The following is a 17,404-nucleotide window of genomic DNA, read 5'->3' as shown; positions in this document are numbered from 1 at the left end:
TGTGTTTGTATATTAACCTTGTATTGAATTAACAAAAATTAAAAAGACAACAATATCATAAATACATTACAAAATAAAAATAGTCATTAACTTGTTATTTTATTAATAACGTCAACAGAAAACGGGAACACAATTGTATGTGTTTTCTCACCAGCGATCATGTTGAGCGATTGCAAATATCTGAGCTGAAAAAAATCGTACAGTAATTGTGGGTATTAAATTTACATAAATTATTTAAATTTTCACGGTTAAGGGCTCTTCTTAGTTATTTAATTAAGGGATGTAAGTTATTTATCTATCAAGATTTAACCTCTCGTCCTTTAGTTATTTATAGTAATAATTTGAATTCAATTATTTAGAAACTAACTTGCATGCACATTGGATTATCCATTAAAATGTCTGTAGCTAGTTGAAGGCTTTTGGTTGCTTCGATTTCTGATTTTGCAACAATTATTTTAGCATTTGCCAATCTCGTCGACTCAGCTTCAGCCGCCATCGCTTTTTGCAATTGCAGCGGTAGACTTATGTCTTTTCTAAATAAATAAAATATTGCATTGTGGGCACATCTAATGGTCTGAATAATATGAATATCATATTTCTCAATTTACTTTTCTTACATTTTTTTTACTAGAATCACCTGTTGATTTACAGAGTTAAGGCTTATGACATAAGTAAGTATTATTGGCGTATTGAGAAGCATTGTCGTAGTTAACCTAAAGGTACACTGGTTTCAAGATTTATGGTTTTGCAAGTGTGTACCTATACCGAAATAAAAATATAGTTTATTCAATATCGTTATTAAGGAAAATTACATCTCTACTCTAACGATTTTGATTCCCCAGGCTACCGTAATATTCTTCATTAGATTGAATACTTGCTGACTGACATCAGGACGGCTTGCCAACAATTCCGCGAGTTTTCTCGTTCCAAGGGCATTACGTAATGTTGTGGCAGCTAGAAAGTGTGTGGATACTCTAAAGATATAACACAATTATTTAATTATTGTACACTTAGAACATAATATAAACAACATAATTAAGTTAATACTTATTATCGGTCTTGTTTTGTGTTTTCTTCAGAGTTCGGGCGACTATTATTAAGGTATACATACATACATCAATTACATCACTAATACTAGTAGCTACTCTTCATTTTTATTACCAAATAGAAAACAAAACGGTTATAAAGGTTGAAATAGTGACAATTTTATTTATTATAAATAGTAATTTTTTAACTCCTACTTTTTTTAATTTCTAAAGTTAGGATATGTATTTTTTCAAAGTAAACAAACAAAATCCTATCTTACTTGTAGTCGGTTACCCCAATTACGGCAAGCACGGGATCAACTATTTTGTAAAAAACAACAGCGTCAACAGAAACAGTCAGTGAGTCTTTAGTTAATGCCTGAAAGTTATTTTTTTATTTATTATATTTAGACATATAAGAAGAAAGATGCAATAATAAAATTAATACATCTTGATGTGGAACTTCGTAACAGACAGTTCTTAAATCAATAAAATGTACGGCATCTACGCATGGAAGATAAAAAACCAGACCGGGACCAAAAGGTTGGTTTTTATGTATCTTTCCGTTTCTGAGAATAACAGCTTTTTCAAATTGTCGGACAACCTGAAAGTTTGTTGAAATTATTTAACGAAATTATAATCTTGACTAGTGTGAGATGTGAGTATTGTACCTACCAAAAATATAACGAGGAGCGACAGGGGAAACAATAATATAGCAAAAATTATTGATATTACTACCAAGAGTTTCTCAATGAAATTGTCCTTTTCTAAAAAAATAAGAAAGTAGGTTATTATATTCTTTTTGAATTACTTTATTTGTATCTCAAATTGGTAGTTACTTTTTTGACATGAGTCGCAGTAAAATATTGTCAGTAAATTCGAAAAAATTTAGTCTAAGAGAGCTATAAATCTAAACTAAAATAAGCCATAAATCAAATGATCACTAATTTGTAATAAAAAAAAAGTCTTCAAGAACATATTTGTTTCCTATGATCTAACTTCATATCTCCTCTTCAGATCTATCCTCCTGAATAATTTCCTCATGAAGAAATAAATAACTAATAAGGATCTTCCAGTTTTTAAATAATCAGTTACTACTTCTATAAAATATTAATAATACTACATTTTTTACCTTTCGTGATATTGTGTTGCACACTTCTAATATTATTATTGGTGTCTTCTGGTAACATGTTTATTTGTGAATGAGACTTTGAAGAATCTTGTTTCGTTTTGGTTTCTTGGCTGGCCTTTATATTTAGTTTACCTTTTTCCATTAGGGCAAGTATAAATTTATTATAGCAAAAATTTATACTTATTGAAACGTTGTGTCAAATTATATTTTTAATATTTCATAGACATTTCTAGAAAGTTCGCTAGCAAAAAGATAAAATATTAAAAAAATATCCTTTGCTGAAGTGGAAATTGATAAATAAAATTTTATATTCGAAAATAATACTTTTGCTTTTTGATTTCTTGTTAAGATATGTTATTTGTACAAAAATAATATAAAATTACCTTTAAATTTACCATTGTGATACATTAATGGTTACTTGGGATATCGATAGGAAAAGGAAAAAATATTGATGTACTCTGTTGGGATGCAATGGTGTTCAGAGTTTGTAAGTATCTTAACTGAAAAATTTACAGTCGTTAGTTAAAAAAAAAGTTTTTACATAATATTACTAGGAATAAATTTGATTACTAGTATAGTTTTTGGTTTCTCCATCATAATTTTGGCCGCGTCTCTAAGGTTTTCTGCAGCTTTGATTTCACCTTCTGCTTCTATAATCTTAGCTTTTGCTATTCGAGTTCCTTCAGCCTCTGCTGCCATTGCCTTTTGCAGTTCGTACGGCAGAACCACATTTTTTCTATGTAAAAGTTTTGTTACATGTTTATCTTTCGAATTTTACTTTTTTTTATATTTTTTTTTAAATTTGATTCTAGGTAGTTAAATCGATTCTATATTTTTGAGGACATAAGAAATTATTATGAATAAAGAGAGAAATCAAGGTCATATAAAATCTTAATGTTATTACATTTCCACGCGTTCCACTTGAACGCCCCACTCAGCTGTTCCTTTATCAATTTCTTCACTAACCGCTTGACTGATTGCTACACGATTTGTAAGCAGATCTGTCAGTGTATATTGTCCCAAAATATTTCTTAAAATTGCTATAGCGAGCAATTCGGTTGCACGCCTGCAATAATAATTTATGATATTGAAAAAAAAAAAACAATAATAGATTGATAAATTGAAACTACTTACTTGTGTGAATGGACGTTGAGCAAGCAGTTCAATGGATTTATAACATGAAAATATACCACGGCGTCGACTGTGACAGTAACAGAGTCTTTTGTTAGTACCTAAGGAAAAGCATGTTTCACAATCCATATCCATATTTTATAAACAGAACACAGCCAAGTACAGTAGGTATTCAAATGGATGAATCATATGTGAAACAAAACTAGTGCAGGAATGATAAAATACCTCTTGAGGCAGTAAGTTGAAAGATTGGGTTCTGATGTCGATGAGTGAAACTATATCAGTGCACGGAACCACCCAAATGATACCAGGCCCGGCGGGTGAATCGCGACGAACTCGTCCAAAACGTAAAATAACTGCTCTTTTGTACTGATTTACAACCTGATTGATAACAACAATAAAAGATAATAAAATTTTCTATCGAAGTTTTACTTAGCAGAAGAACAAGTGGAATAATAGCCTGATTCGGTAAGCGCAACTAAAGATAAAAGATGTGTTGAAACTTGAAAGGTAATTATTGTGTCCCCAAGTTAAGCTTTGTAATGTTTTTTTTTTTTATATAAAAGTAACAATTTATCTTTTCAAAACAGATAAGACGTTCGAAGTGAAATCTTTACTCTACTTTAACAAGAGCCCATCATAACAGTCTTTACTCTAGCTTTGCTAAAATCATAAGAAAATTATTAATACAAACTAATCAATAAAGATTTTTTTTTTTAATTTCTATAGAAAGTATTTAGAATGTTCGGCCTAAATCAAAATGTTTTTAACCATCTTTGCATTATAAAGTATAAAATAAAAAAATATTCTGAATTTCCTTCAAAATAGTAGGTTTATTTTGAATCCATTAAGACCAAAAAGTTAAATCATTTAAAACAAATCTTACCCTAAAACAACAAATCAAGGAAGGAGGAAATAATATAACCATTAATATAGCTATTATGAGAAAAATCTTTTCAGCTAGCGGTTCCTTTTCTTCGTCTACAAAAAAAGAAAATAAAAAAGAAATGTGTTTTAAATATATCATAAATGAAGTCTTAATCGAATTATTAAACTTACTCATCACGACTGCTGAATTTTGTTTCATTATCATTTATTTTAAAACATATACAAATGCAATAAATTACAAACAAACAAACTTTGAACCTGTCGCTATGACAATATCTATTTTGTAAACAGATCTATTCATTTCATTCTTTATAATATCTATCATTTTTTATTTTATACGGAGAATAGTATTACAAAAAGTCTGAATATCTCTTTTAAAATATATTTTGTAAAAAAAAACAATAATTTTTTGACTAGGGTACATTATAAAGATATGTATACGACTAGAATAGCTTTTTTACTGTTAGACATATATAAATAACATTAACAGAAAAAGAAGGATGCTATTTCAAAGTTACATTGTAATAAATAGAGATTTTTATTCTGTTGATTTAAATTTGTCAGAAATCTTTCTAAAGAAATCAATTTTAATTTTGTAATAGAATCTTTAACTAAATAGGCAGTGGTGACTGTATGCTAGTACCAGGACACGGCATAAAAGTTTTAAGGAAATCCATTGGAAAAGGAAATATTATAGTTGAATTCTTCTCAGCTGATATCGTGTTTAATGACTGGAGGTAACGCAACTGAAATGGAAAATTATATTAATGAATAATAAGAGTAAATTGTGTAGAGATAGTGCTTGAAATAAAATTGATTTGGTTGCTGTCGACCTTTCTTCAAATCAAGAGGTATTTTCAATTCTTTAAAGATTAATCTTGGATGAAATCCCATTAATAAAAATCCACATCATGTTGACTTGCATAATGTTATTATGAATATCGTTGCCTAAATGTTTGAAAGCTTTTTACAAACCTGTGAGAGAATATAAAAATGATCTTACTTGTAGCGCCATAGGATTGTCAATCATAACTAACGAGGCTTCCTTCAAGGCAATTGACGCCTTGATCTCTCCCTCTGCGGCTATGATTTTAGCACGAGCTTCGCGATCAGCTTCAGCTTCAGCTGCCATTGCTCTTTGTAACTGTACTGGTAAGCGAACGTCCTTACTGAAAATAAAACAAAAATAAAGCCTGCTTACGGTTCAAGAAATGTTCTATTGTTTCTACTAGGCTACTGCACCAACAGGTGAGGTCTATGAATTTTATAAATACTTAATGAGATCTAAGACTTTCGCGAGTATTCATTAAAATGAAACTTATATTTTTCGGATTACGGATTTCGGATTTCGGATCACGGGTAGACGAGATGTGATCACGGTTACTGCTAAGTAACCGAAACGTCGAGATTATGTAGTTTTTAAAATAATAAACTACCTGTAGTAATCCCAAAAAAATAATATTTCAGAGTAGTATTAAATTAAAAAGTAACTAGCAATATAAGAAAATTTTATTAAACTTACATCTCCACTCTCTCTACTTCTACTCCCCAAGGATCCGTTGCTACATCCAAATTGGCTTGCATCATATGACTGATAGCTTCTCGGTCAGACAATAGCTGAGCCAGGTCACGCATACCCAGCACATTTCTTAATGTAGTGGCGGCGAGCAAACGGGTTGATGCACTGAAGTTTTTAAATACATATATTGATATATAACTGCTTATATATTTTATACATAAATACTTTGTTATGGCACTTCATCACAGTAATATATTTTGTGGTTTATTTTTAAGTGTTAGATTTATTATGTACCTGTAGTCAGCTACCCGAACTACAGCATTAAGAGGTTCTTTTATCCTGTAATAAACTACTGCATCCACAGCAACGGTCACTGAATCTCTGGTTAATACCTGGAAAAATGCAAAGGCGTTAAATTATTTACACAGGTTTACAATTATCAGGTTCGTGTAAATATTGCATATGTGTATAAACAAAAATAAATGTACTACTGATTCATTAAAGAAAATAATAAAACTATATTTACTGAAAAGATTTTTTTTATAGTTTTGTACGTACGTATATAAGTAAACTTTTTGAGTAGCAATTGCTTTAGAGGGAGAAATTCGACTTGACTAATACAATAGCCAAAGGCGTTTGTCTTCCTTTTATTTATTTTGGAATGGAAGTGAGGAAACAAAGTAAGAATTAAGTATAACATTAATATTTTGTAAAGATAGTGTAGAGAATAAATATTCTCAAAATGTGAATTTTGAATTAATATTTACTATCCCCATTTTCCTAAGCCGAGGAAACAATATGAAAATTACTAATTTTAAGTGTATTGGAGTGTAATAAACTGAATTTATGAATGTTTATGAGAGGGACATAATAAGAGATAATAAATAGGTTTGTCATCACTTTATATACGTTATCTTTATTAATGATTCCATTAATGGAAACTGTAGACCCTTACCCAAATAATAAAGAAAAAAATTTTTAATCCGCAAAACGAAATATTAGGTATTTAAATAAATTGTGATGATACATTAAAATCTTTCCGTCTTTTAATTCGTAGCCTTGATTTTATTAAGTATAACGACATGTTCAGCGTTTTTATAATGTCATAATAACAATAGTGTCTCCATAATTTTAGTACTAACCCTCGCACTATATTACTAACCCTGATAATATAACATTGTAATAATATAGAATTCAATGATTCTGATGGCGGACATTGTATTATTGGAACAAATAATGAGTTGTAATAGTTTAGACAACTGGTATACTAGTACGTGAAGCGATTGTTTGTGAGTCGTAAAACTTTGATAGTTTATGATTCATCAATTAGCGGAACAGCTGAAAACAGCATTCGGGTTAATAGTTTCGATACCAATGCCGACCAAACATTTTTACCGGCCATCTGTTTTCTCGTGTTTATATGTAAGGTATTTTATTGTGATAAATACTAAATAGCGTAAAGTACTGACGCACGCAATTATAGACATTGAAGTAAATAGATTCTGTTATAATAGTACGGAACATTTGAATTCATCTTTTTTAAAGTTTGCGTTTATCCGTCCCTATAGGCCTCGCTTTATAAATTTTTCCTTCTTATTTTATAATAAAAAATGTTTGCGAGCACGACTATGACGTTGCAACTTCAATTTATAAAAGTGTTTTAGAAAAATGTGTATAATTTTTTTCGATGTACACTAAAATGGTAACTTAGATATAGAATATTTGTAAGTTAATACTGAATTATATTCGAAAATCATTAAAAAAGCATTAAAGGGACAAAAGTCAATAGGAAATTAAAAAATCCCAAAACCACAAGTTATTAACAAATAATATCAAAAATGTTTTAGGTTAATAAGAGCTTTGAATATCCCAATTATGTAATAAATGTATTTTGTCTGTTCCTACTACTTTATTTGCACATTGGGCTTCATACATTATGCGATAAATGGATATCTCGGCTTTAGGAAACATACTTCGTAAGAGGAGATGATCTCTAAATTTATTTATTGTTTTCTTGTAATCTTTAAGCAATATTTAAACATGAATATCAGAAATAAGCGAGGAAGATGATACAAAATAACAAAACTGTATGCGTGAATGTCTGCACGTTCCATTGTCATTGTAATTACTATGTTACACGAATATGTATTAACCGGTTAAGAGTTTCGAAGCAAAATTAGTGCTTGTAGGCTAATCTGTATATAAGTATAGAATTATCTTACACTGGTGCTTTTAAGCGAAAGTGGTTCTATTTGTAACTTATTAGATGTCAATAAAATCAGATTACATATATAAAAAAAAATCTTATAATGATAAAGAGAGAGAGAGAGAGAGAGAGGCAAGAAGAATTGTTCAACATAGTTATTCCAAACTTCTAACGTACCTCTTGAGGCGGTACATCAAATGACACGGTCCTTAAGTCTACCTTCCTGTATGTATCAATACATGGTAGTACAAAAAATAAACCGGGTCCTCTTGCACCGCCTTTTCTAACTCGACCGAGACGAAAAATCACAGCGCGTTCAAACTCTTGGACGACCTAAGATATATAGAAATTATTAAGGTTTTTATAGAACCACATATGTAAAAGGGAATTTGACAAAATTTAATGTCATATATTATATTAACTGTATACATGGAACCCGTACAAGTTGCCAACTCAACACTACTACTGGATTAGCAGTTAAGCCACTTGTAAATAAAATAAAAATTGCATAATTATATTAATTTACCTTAAAACATTCGAATAACGAAAACGGGAAAGTGATAATGACAAGAAGAAATGACAGAAATGTTGCAAATCTCTCCACACATCCCACAGCTTCTGGGTTTGCTGAAAAATATTTATATTTTTTAAAATGATCGCTTAACCCATTAATATTATAGAAGATTGTAATAAATCTCAAGTCTTGTTTGATGTTCATAATAAACAATCATGATTAATACTTGAGGTAAACAATCGCGTTTTATAAATACTTTTGATATCAATAGAAGATATGTATAACAAACTCTTTGACCTTTGATATGTCGTCAATAAAAGTAAAAAAAAACTCAGCTAAACCACTTTCTAACGACCCGGTAGTCCCGAATTAGTACTTACACATTTGAATAGTAATAGCGCATGTCATATCCGTATCACAATCTAAAAAGTTGATACCATTAATAAATTTCTAATACATCACGCAAATTTCTGCACTAATTCAATCACTTACGACTAGGTACGTTATCGCGTCTAGTGCTCACTGTTCTCGTTTCTGCGTTCATTATACAAAATTATATTGTAAATTTTAAATAAATTAATCGCTCATCGCGTTAGCATTCACTGCTTTCCGTTGACATACCGACTAACTTACTGTCAGGGGCGGACGCATGTTTACGCGACCCAAAAACCACCACGGATCAAACTAAAAATATCAATTACAATGCGTTCTGAAATAAACGTTATCTGAATGTGTTCGTTTACAATAAATTTATTTACGTATTTCTAGGTAGCACTCCACTTCGCCTGAATCCTTGTCGAGACAACCAAAATCCATGTGGCAGCTACAGCGCAATCAGAAGCACATTGACCGATTACAATCAGAAGGGGTGGTTGTGTTATAGTCGATGTCTTTTTTGGTACTAAGGTGATCGGTGGTCAGTTTGATGAAAATAAACAAATAACGCACTTTCCATATCGACGAACGGACAACCGCACACTGGACGCTGATGTTCCAATTTGATGGCTTCACACTTGGAAACGTTTCCTATCAATATACGAGGATGTTTAGATAATAACTACTAATATTAGATCGTTTGTTTAAATTGTAATTCATTATAACACAAGGTGAAGAGGTGAAAAATTAACCTGTTTTCCTAACAGTGTTTTAGGTTGAGGTTAGAGAACAACAAAACATTCTCTTAACAGTATGAAGTAATAATGTTTTTTTTTACGATTACGAAATTGATAATGTTCCTTTTGTAAAAAAATTTACATATTGTTATTGTGAAACATGATATACTAGGAAATAAAATACTGTGTTATTATCTTTTTACTGATGAGACTTCCGTTGTTTCAGAAACAGATGTTTGCATTATAAGACGCTCGTAAATGTCAATATATGTTATAAATTTATATTCCTAACTAATGTATGATGGTGCATTTGTGATAACACTAAACGGTTGAAGTGGAACAAAACTCAAGCGCATTCAACAGTGTGTTAACCAGAATGCATTTTCGTCTGTAATGCTAAAGATCTTTAAACATACATACATTGTAAGTCATATTTCCTTGCGATGTATTAAAATTTCAAAATAGCCGACTAATAACCAGTTTTCTTTAAATATTTAAATTTGATCTTTACGTAGAATCATTTATTTGCAGTTTGCCAGTGGCCAGTACGTATGCGTCTTCCAAGTACTGCAGCTATTAACACCATTTTGCCTCTAAGATCTATAGCCCCGTTCATGTGTTTGAATAATATGCAATATAATTATAGAGGTATTCATCAATACATCGTATACACCTAGGTACCAAATTATCATTTATTTGTGTATGAACTGAGTTTGAAACCGACCAAGTTAATGGAATGCTCAGATAATTGACAAATTTAACATATTAAAGAAATGTTACTTTATATAGGTAAACAATTTATTAAAAAAAAATATTGACGTGGGTGAGAATTCACAAAGATTAATTAACTTTTTATATATTTTAATATGAAATAAAAATGATAATAAAATTACAATATATTTAACATATAATATCGGAGATTTTAATCTAAAGATGAGATTGTTAAAATTGTCTTTTACTTCTGACTTCAGTTATAAAATGCAGCTAATAAAAATATTCGGATAAAATCCTTTCTGCTCACGCCATAACAGTTATAGTTTCTCGTAGAAAATATCTCTTAAAGTTGCTAGTAATGTTACTTATCTGGTTGATATTTTGCAACTGATATATCCACGCCCGTATTTTTTTGTCATAAACTCGAAATTAATTGTGATAATGTATAAGTTACTTGTTGGTAAGTTCAAAACTGGGGCAATATGACACGGTAAATAGAGAAAGTTGAAATAACACGGACTAGTTTATAGAATTTGTTGGCTTACTTATAGAAATGGGGTATAGACTAATGTGTGCTGTGTTGAGTAATTTGAGTCTGTACTAGACAGAGCTTTTAATGTTCAAAAATCATTATTTGTTTTATGCTTTTCGTATAAATTTTTCAAATCAAGGAAGATGATTTTTGGCAAGAAATAGTGTGCAGGACCAGCTTAATTAATATTAAAAGTTTATATTTTGGCTGAATACCTGATAGTCAATCTATTCGTTGGGTTGTATGTCCTGGATAAGCCAAAAAAATCAATACATTAATTCTGTTCAAACATATTGAGATGTATTTCTGGAAAATTGGATCTTAAAGAGGGTTATAATATTTAAAAAAAAATTGTCCCATAAAATGTAAGTTCTGTTTCATTTATAATGCAAGATGTTTGAGGACGTTACTTTTTTATACATAACATTATTAGCAGCATATTATAAAAGTAACAAAGGCTTTGTTTTGACGGTATGGGAATATTAAATGTTCTCTTTATTTTAGGAATTCTATTGAACATTTAGTTGGTCGATCACTCCAAATATACTCTATATAACAACATAATTTTCTTTGAAATCTCTGTATTAGAAAGCTACGTCTGAGCTGCATTAAGGCGATTGTTATTACAAGTGGGAGTTTTAATCCTTAGTAATATTGAAGATATTTTGTAATTTCTTAGGTATACTAAATTTATTTAATATATCTATTTCACTGAAAACTACCACTGTTTTGTTAGATTTAAACGCTTTTGTATAAATAACCTGTTATTTTATTTATGAAGCTCTGAAATAAATTTACGTGGGTAATTTTTATAATTTCAATTTAATTTTGTTTTTTGTCAAAAGATATAGATAGTTTTCTTCCATATTCAATTTATGAAATTATGTTTCCAATATCAATATTGTCTTAATCTACAAAATGAAAATTAGCCCAGTCATATTAGGGCTTTCACCTCGGAATGAAAGATAATAAGCTGCAAATTGGTATGAACCTTTGTTTTGTCATTCTAAATGTTGTCTCAAAAGTCACAATCGTTATCGTGTCCGCGTCTCAAGATATTCAAGGTCAAAGGTCACAAAAATCGGTTTTTCGCGAATATCTGGCTTCCTATCGGTTAAATGAGATTTGCATTTATTATAAAAGTTGTAGGCTATAAAATTCCCTACAACTTTTGTTTTAACTTTTTTTTCATACGACCAACCGTTTTGAAGGTAGAGCGCGAAGAGTGCACATCGTACAGTCATATACGGCCTAATGCAAAAAGGAAAAAAAAACTGTTACTAGAGCATTGGAAAAAATTCCTGATTTAGATAAACTGGTGGAAGTATTTCAACAAGAAAACTGCCCAAAACAAACATTATTAGAAAATGGAGTGCTCATCTTGTTGGCATTTTATAATGCTCCAAAATCTGAGGACAACATTGATCATTTCCGCTACACGCAATTCATCAAATTTACAAAACTAAATAAACCTGTACAACTGTCAACACTTCCACCAACAAGTGTAGCAGCTCATCAACACATAAAACGTGTCTACTACCAGATTCAAACGTGGTTAAGGAAGGACTTAGAACCTCAAGAATGGGGCTGGATGCTTGAAAATGAAATCCTGGAGCCCATACGAACGTTATTACCTCCAGCACCAGCCGAACTACTAAACGTAATATTTTGCAATTGCAAAAATGGTTGTGGTTCCCGCTGTGGATGCAGAAAATCAGGGCTACAATGTTCTTTAGCTTGCGGCCAGTGCAACGGACAAGCTTGCCTCAACGCTTCACTGTATCCAAGTAATCCCGATGAAGAAAATACATATGATCCCGATATTCTGGAAGGTTTGGAGATGAACATGACAGATAATGAGGATGATGACAATGAATCGAACATTTTGAGCGACAAGAAGAAGAAGACGACGAACAAGAAGAAGATAATTAGCTTCCATTTCCAATTTCATTACAATTAAAATCAACAAAGATACTTTTGATATTTGAACTCACATTTTGATAAATGTATATTATGCCGTATTTAATAATAAATAAAAATATGTGTAAAATATATACTCTTACTATCATTTTAACTTAAAATAAAACTAAAATATATAATCCAGAATTAATAATATTTTATACTTAAATAGTTAAATATGAATAATTATATATAAATAATCAAGTTACTTACTTTAATTAAATATAAATAATTAATAGTTAGTACATAAATAATAGGCATTGTTTAATATTTATAATTTCCAAGTAAATAATTGACTTTATAACGTACTGATAACCATAACTCACGCTTGACCTTGCATTAAGCCGTATATGACTGTACGATGTGCACTCTTCGCGCTCTACCTTCAAAACGGTTGGTCGTATGAAAAAAAAGTTAAAACAAAAGTTGTAGGGAATTTTATAGCCTACAACTTTTATAATAAATGCAAATCTCATTTAACCGATAGGAAGCCAGATATTCGCGAAAAACCGATTTTTGTGACCTTTGACCTTGAATATCTTGAGACGCGGACACGATAACGATTGTGACTTTTGAGACAACATTTAGAATGACAAAACAAAGGTTCATACCAATTTGCAGCTTATTATCTTTCATTCCGAGGTTGACCCCTTTTTTTACCTAATATGACTGGGCTAAATATCTTTTGAGCTACAGTTTCTTATAGGTTGGTCTGAAGAGAGCCTAAACATCGATTTGGCTTCAAATCCAGGTTTCGTCATATATAATAACGTTAAGCTTATTTCAAAATATAGGAATGGTGGGTATTTTGTTTGATTGCTTTGGAGAATGCTTGTATGTTTTATATAATAGTCGTGTTCTATAAATATGCCAGACATCCATAGTTTTCCAATTAACTCTGTATTTTTAATCAATATGATTCGAACAAAAAGAATTGCTATTCAGCGCAAGGTGATTTTTTTTATCTTTTCCTAATCTGTGCGATACATGTATGTAATGTGCTGTTAAATATCAGATTTAGAGATGCACTTACTTGCATTAATAAAATAATTATGTTATAGTAACAGTTTTTTTCAAGCAATCTTTGTGTCTATATGAATAAGTATAACTATAGTCCTCATATTGATATAAAATTTTTTTACGGCTTTTATAATGACTCTTAAAAAAAAATATATATTTATTAATACAATCCAATCAATTTATCTATCCAAACTTATAAGTTCAATAAATATTCATTAAATATCTAACTGCGAAAATGAGAAAGAACATAAAAAGTATTTACATAAAGCTTTATTGTAAATATTTTTTTGTTATTTACATATGTACCAGTTCACATATGTATATTGACACTAACGCATGCAATTAATACATTTTGTCGCAAAAATTAAATTCGATTAGTTTAGTAATTACAAAAATTCCTAATGTAATGCTTGGGAAGCAGGTGCAGGTGTATCGGAGTGGAGGGGTTCTTCGTTTATAAGCGTAAGACTCGCCGTTTAGGGACAAACAAGTGTAGATCAGAAAACATACAATGTTTGTGAGTATTTAATAACATAAAATAACATGAGTAATTTCTTACAACATTACTATTTAACGGATTCCAAATTCTTAAGTCGTGATTTTCCTTTGGGACTATTAATAGGGAATCATTTTAATGGGTACTTGGGATTAAGAGAGATTTTGTCCTATTTTATATTGTTGAGATGGATCTCAAAGTTATAAAAATTTAATGTTTTTGGCAGATCCTTTTGCTTCTGTCCTGCTTGAGTGTGGTGCTGGCTGTTCCAGTACAATTGGGAGGATATGGAGAAGTTTATTCTCAGGCACCCCTCATTCATGCTCCAGTAGTCCATGCTGAGCCAGTTGTAAGTACTTATGAATTATTTGAAAGTAAACGAAATATTTTATTTCAATGTTGATTACAAGCTAATAATCCATCGAGTTATTTTTATAAATTGTAAATTTACATTCTTTTGTTATACTAAAAAATATAGAAATTTAAAAACTATGATGCTTCACATTTATAAAGTAATTAATATTGACGTTAGAAAATAGTCGGGTATCTATAAAATGTAAAGTAGTATGCCAAGATGACTATAAAATATCATAAAAAGACCTAAACCAAAATCAATATAAACATCATAATATAATCATATATTAACTAGTTGTTTGAAAAGAAATTATTAATTGAGATTTTATTTGTAGTCGTACCCAAAATACACTTTCAACTACGGAGTCAAGGACCCTCACACCGGAGACATTAAAAGTCAAGAGGAGCATAGGGACGGTGATGTCGTCAAAGGTGAGGAGTTCAAATAAAATGGTTATTTTTTCAAGTTGTCTAATATATCTTGACACTACTACTACCTACATTGCTCATGAAAATGATAAGTTACTCGATAATTAGTTTCCTTCATTGTTACAGACGATTACACGACCTTAATAAACGCTTTTATAAATTACATTTTTCAATAATACAGGTAGCTACTCGTTAGTTGAAGCTGACGGCACCACTCGCACTGTTCATTATACGGCTGACGATCACACTGGATTTAACGCCGTAGTACAGAGATCAGGCCACGCTGTACATCCAGTAAGTTATAATATGTACTGATAATATTTTAAATTTATTTTGTGTTTTTCTAAGGTCTCATTCTGGGATACGCTTAATATATCGTTATATTATATTTAAAAATTACATACATCTTTTGTTCAGAATCCGTCCATGAATGAGGCATTTTTCTATAATAAAAAACATCAATGAGGTCAGTTACAATATTTAAGAAACAAAAAAATTCAATGAGATAAAAGTAATTAACAAAATTATTAATAATTTCTTTCAAATTCATGCGTAAGAGAAGTAGATGACGAACATTATTTTGTCTTAGATAGACGTTATATAAGACCGCATATGTGGTTAATATTCAACCGGGGTCATGACAATATAAAAAAAAAATCATAGAAATGTCAACTTGTTAACAAAAAACAATATTTCGCGCTTTTACCTGCACCGGTCATTGCGCAAGGCTAACGGTGTGTGAGCTTATAAGGAAACGAGATAACCCGTTAAACTTTACTAACAATATTTCAAATTCTTAATTAATTGATCCCATCAATTTTTTGGCCATAACATTTGTTATAAACTCGCAATTAGTTAAAAGTTTCTGTCATCGCTGGAGATATATTTTAATATTTGTATTTTTATATCTGTGCGTGGGTTTTCCTAAATTGATTCCATATATAATATCTAACTTAATTTATAATATTTAATGTATTGATGAAGAAATCAGATAAGTTTTAAATTTGTATTTTAAATTTTTCTATTTTGATGTAGAAGAGGTTAAATTTAAGAAAAAAATAATATTAAAGCAACACAATTCTTAAGAATCTTTTTTTAAGTTTAGGAGCTGTACATCATTAATTTTTGTAAACTATGAAAGCCAATACCGCAGTGATCTTATAACCTCTATCTTGTTTGAACGTGAATGCCGAACTAGCTATATTAATTTTTGTATAATTTTCTGCATTCGAACTAGAGATTTTTTGACGTACGTTTATCTGATACCTACATTTTATCTTTTTTTTAAAATAAGGACTTGACTAAACATTTTTAAAAATACTTTAGACGTAGTGAAAAAAACTTTTATTGCTGATCTCAGGAGAGATAGTTACTCATTGACAACTTAGTTATAAATCACAACTATATTTTACTTAATATATTAGAAAGAAAAAAATACGCTGGAAAAATTTGACGCAGAGAAGAAACAATTCTGAGAGCTATTAGGCAAAAAGAGACGAACGTAAAATAAAAAAAAAACTAATTGCTTTTTTTTGCTTCTTTTATGAATTACAGAAGTAAATCTTAAAAGTTTTACAAAATATTTAAAAGTTATTTAATATTTTACAGGTACATGCTCCTGTGGCTCATTATGCCCCTGCGCCTGTGCTCATCTCTTCTTACGGACACCATTAGATTAACATACAACGTTAAAACTCTAGATATACTCGCAACAATGATATTTATAAATTAGTTAACATATTAAGAAACTTCCTATAATCGTAGCATCTGAAGTACAAGTAAGTTTTAATGTTATTTAAAAAAAAATCCATTAAACATGTTTTTGTTATCTTAAAATATAATAAAACCACAATAAAACTTTGTATATTTAATTGAGTTTTATGTTTTATTCTTCAAAATAGTTGATTTTAGAGTTCACAAAGAAATATGTATATAAACCTGTATGTATTATTGTAATTAATTAATTATTAATTAGATATTTAGATATGAATTGTTTTGCAAAAAATTTTCCCTATATAATTAATGTTTTCAAAGGATTCTAAATGACTTTCACTTTAGCTTTGATATTCTTTTGATACGAGTGTATAGTTACTTCATGTAACTTTTAAAGCTTAGAAAACATTTTGTATTTAAAATAGCCTGTTAAAAAAAAATTGATATTGCGTTGTAAGAAAAAAGTTTGGATTATACCTAATATCAAGTTCAAATTATGTAACATAATATAATAGAAAGATCATTCCAAATCTCGTAATCGGTTGAAAGTAACAATCACTATAAGTAGTAGGTATATTCTGTTCTTATTTTTTGTTAAGATCTTAAGTATAATCCTTAGTCAAAAAATCTTAATGTAAAATAATTTTATTGAAAAAAAAA

At 29.9% G+C, this 17,404-nt stretch overlaps 3 protein-coding genes across 11 annotated transcripts; 1 reads left to right on the top strand and 2 right to left on the bottom strand.

The window, feature by feature from the left end:
- Nucleotides 1-6: 6 nt before the first annotated feature.
- LOC116765506 (band 7 protein AGAP004871-like) lies at nucleotides 7-4,496 on the bottom strand. 5 transcript variants are annotated; one of them, XR_009752738.1, is made up of 9 exons: nucleotides 4,348-4,496; nucleotides 4,175-4,269; nucleotides 3,514-3,669; nucleotides 3,292-3,389; nucleotides 3,062-3,223; nucleotides 2,728-2,893; nucleotides 2,541-2,657; nucleotides 2,158-2,289; nucleotides 1,560-1,629 (listed from the first exon to the last, which is right to left on the bottom strand). XR_009752738.1 is itself a non-coding variant. In XM_032654966.2 (8 exons), exons 1-8 carry the CDS (start codon nucleotides 2,563-2,565, stop codon nucleotides 87-89), a joined length of 930 nt encoding a protein of 309 aa, XP_032510857.1. In that variant the 5' UTR covers nucleotides 2,566-2,651; the 3' UTR covers nucleotides 7-86. The 5 variants fall into 5 exon arrangements, 3 of the variants coding, with proteins under 3 accessions (XP_032510857.1, XP_061377947.1, XP_032510859.2); XM_032654966.2 differs by lacking the exons at nucleotides 2,728-2,893; nucleotides 3,062-3,223; nucleotides 3,292-3,389; ... (1 more) ...; nucleotides 4,175-4,269; nucleotides 4,348-4,496 and adding exons at nucleotides 7-185; nucleotides 368-533; nucleotides 813-974; nucleotides 1,307-1,404; nucleotides 1,701-1,792 and having other exon boundaries at nucleotides 1,474-1,629; nucleotides 2,541-2,651; XM_061521963.1 differs by lacking the exons at nucleotides 2,728-2,893; nucleotides 3,062-3,223; nucleotides 3,292-3,389; ... (1 more) ...; nucleotides 4,175-4,269; nucleotides 4,348-4,496 and adding exons at nucleotides 7-185; nucleotides 368-533; nucleotides 813-974; nucleotides 1,307-1,404; nucleotides 1,701-1,792 and having other exon boundaries at nucleotides 1,474-1,629; nucleotides 2,158-2,398; nucleotides 2,541-2,631.
- Nucleotides 4,497-4,602: 106 nt separating this feature from the next.
- LOC116765507 (band 7 protein AGAP004871-like) lies at nucleotides 4,603-9,398 on the bottom strand. Of its 4 annotated transcripts, none has more exons than XM_032654975.2 (8): nucleotides 9,174-9,231; nucleotides 8,796-8,837; nucleotides 8,428-8,528; nucleotides 8,079-8,234; nucleotides 5,990-6,087; nucleotides 5,699-5,860; nucleotides 5,180-5,345; nucleotides 4,603-4,922 (listed from the first exon to the last, which is right to left on the bottom strand). In XM_032654975.2, exons 1-8 carry the CDS (start codon nucleotides 9,229-9,231, stop codon nucleotides 4,788-4,790), a joined length of 918 nt encoding a protein of 305 aa, XP_032510866.1. In that variant the 3' UTR covers nucleotides 4,603-4,787. The 4 variants fall into 4 exon arrangements, with proteins under 4 accessions (XP_032510866.1, XP_032510861.1, XP_032510864.1 ...); XM_032654970.2 differs by lacking the exon at nucleotides 9,174-9,231 and adding an exon at nucleotides 8,908-9,042; XM_032654973.2 differs by lacking the exons at nucleotides 8,796-8,837; nucleotides 9,174-9,231 and adding an exon at nucleotides 9,364-9,398.
- LOC116765517 (cuticle protein 19-like) lies at nucleotides 9,200-16,900 on the top strand. 2 transcript variants are annotated; one of them, XM_061521967.1, is made up of 9 exons: nucleotides 9,200-9,331; nucleotides 9,754-9,950; nucleotides 10,059-10,204; nucleotides 13,439-13,531; nucleotides 14,171-14,269; nucleotides 14,475-14,597; nucleotides 14,938-15,034; nucleotides 15,213-15,325; nucleotides 16,640-16,900. In XM_061521967.1, the coding sequence occupies exons 5-9, from the start codon at nucleotides 14,264-14,266 to the stop codon at nucleotides 16,703-16,705; spliced, it is 405 nt and encodes a 134-aa protein (XP_061377951.1). In that variant the 5' UTR covers nucleotides 9,200-9,331; nucleotides 9,754-9,950; nucleotides 10,059-10,204; nucleotides 13,439-13,531; nucleotides 14,171-14,263; the 3' UTR covers nucleotides 16,706-16,900. The 2 variants fall into 2 exon arrangements, with proteins under 2 accessions (XP_061377951.1, XP_032510876.2); XM_032654985.2 differs by lacking the exon at nucleotides 13,439-13,531 and having other exon boundaries at nucleotides 10,059-10,175.
- The last annotated feature ends 504 nt before the right edge of the window (nucleotides 16,901-17,404 follow it).

Source organism: Danaus plexippus, chromosome 11, assembly GCF_018135715.1.
Source record: "Danaus plexippus chromosome 11, MEX_DaPlex, whole genome shotgun sequence".
NCBI lineage: Eukaryota > Metazoa > Arthropoda > Insecta > Lepidoptera > Nymphalidae > Danaus > Danaus plexippus.
Note: the sequence above shows the minus strand (reverse complement) of the source record. Positions and strands in the feature narration are given on the sequence as shown.

Bases quoted from the DNA above. Each gene is read 5' to 3' on its own strand.
- LOC116765506 (XM_032654966.2), bottom strand. From the start codon at position 2,565: ATGTATCACAATGGTAAATTTAAAG. The intron at 1,405-1,473 runs GTATTAATTTTA...AATAACTTTCAG, and splicing joins ACGAAGTTCCACATCAAGAT to GCATTAACTAAAGACTCACT. The intron at 975-1,306 runs GTAAGATAGGAT...TTATATCTTTAG, and splicing joins ATTGGGGTAACCGACTACAA to AGTATCCACACACTTTCTAG.
- LOC116765507 (XM_032654975.2), bottom strand. From the start codon at position 9,231: ATGGATTTTGGTTGTCTCGACAAGGATTCAGGCGAAGTGGAGTGCTAC. The intron at 8,529-8,795 runs GTAAGTACTAAT...AATATTTTTCAG, and splicing joins CGCTATTACTATTCAAATGT to CAAACCCAGAAGCTGTGGGA. The intron at 4,923-5,179 runs GTAAGATCATTT...TTTCCATTTCAG, and splicing joins ACAATCCTATGGCGCTACAA to TTGCGTTACCTCCAGTCATT.
- LOC116765517 (XM_032654985.2), top strand. The intron at 14,598-14,937 runs GTAAGTACTTAT...TTTTATTTGTAG, and splicing joins TAGTCCATGCTGAGCCAGTT to TCGTACCCAAAATACACTTT. The intron at 15,326-16,639 runs GTAAGTTATAAT...AATATTTTACAG, and splicing joins CAGGCCACGCTGTACATCCA to GTACATGCTCCTGTGGCTCA.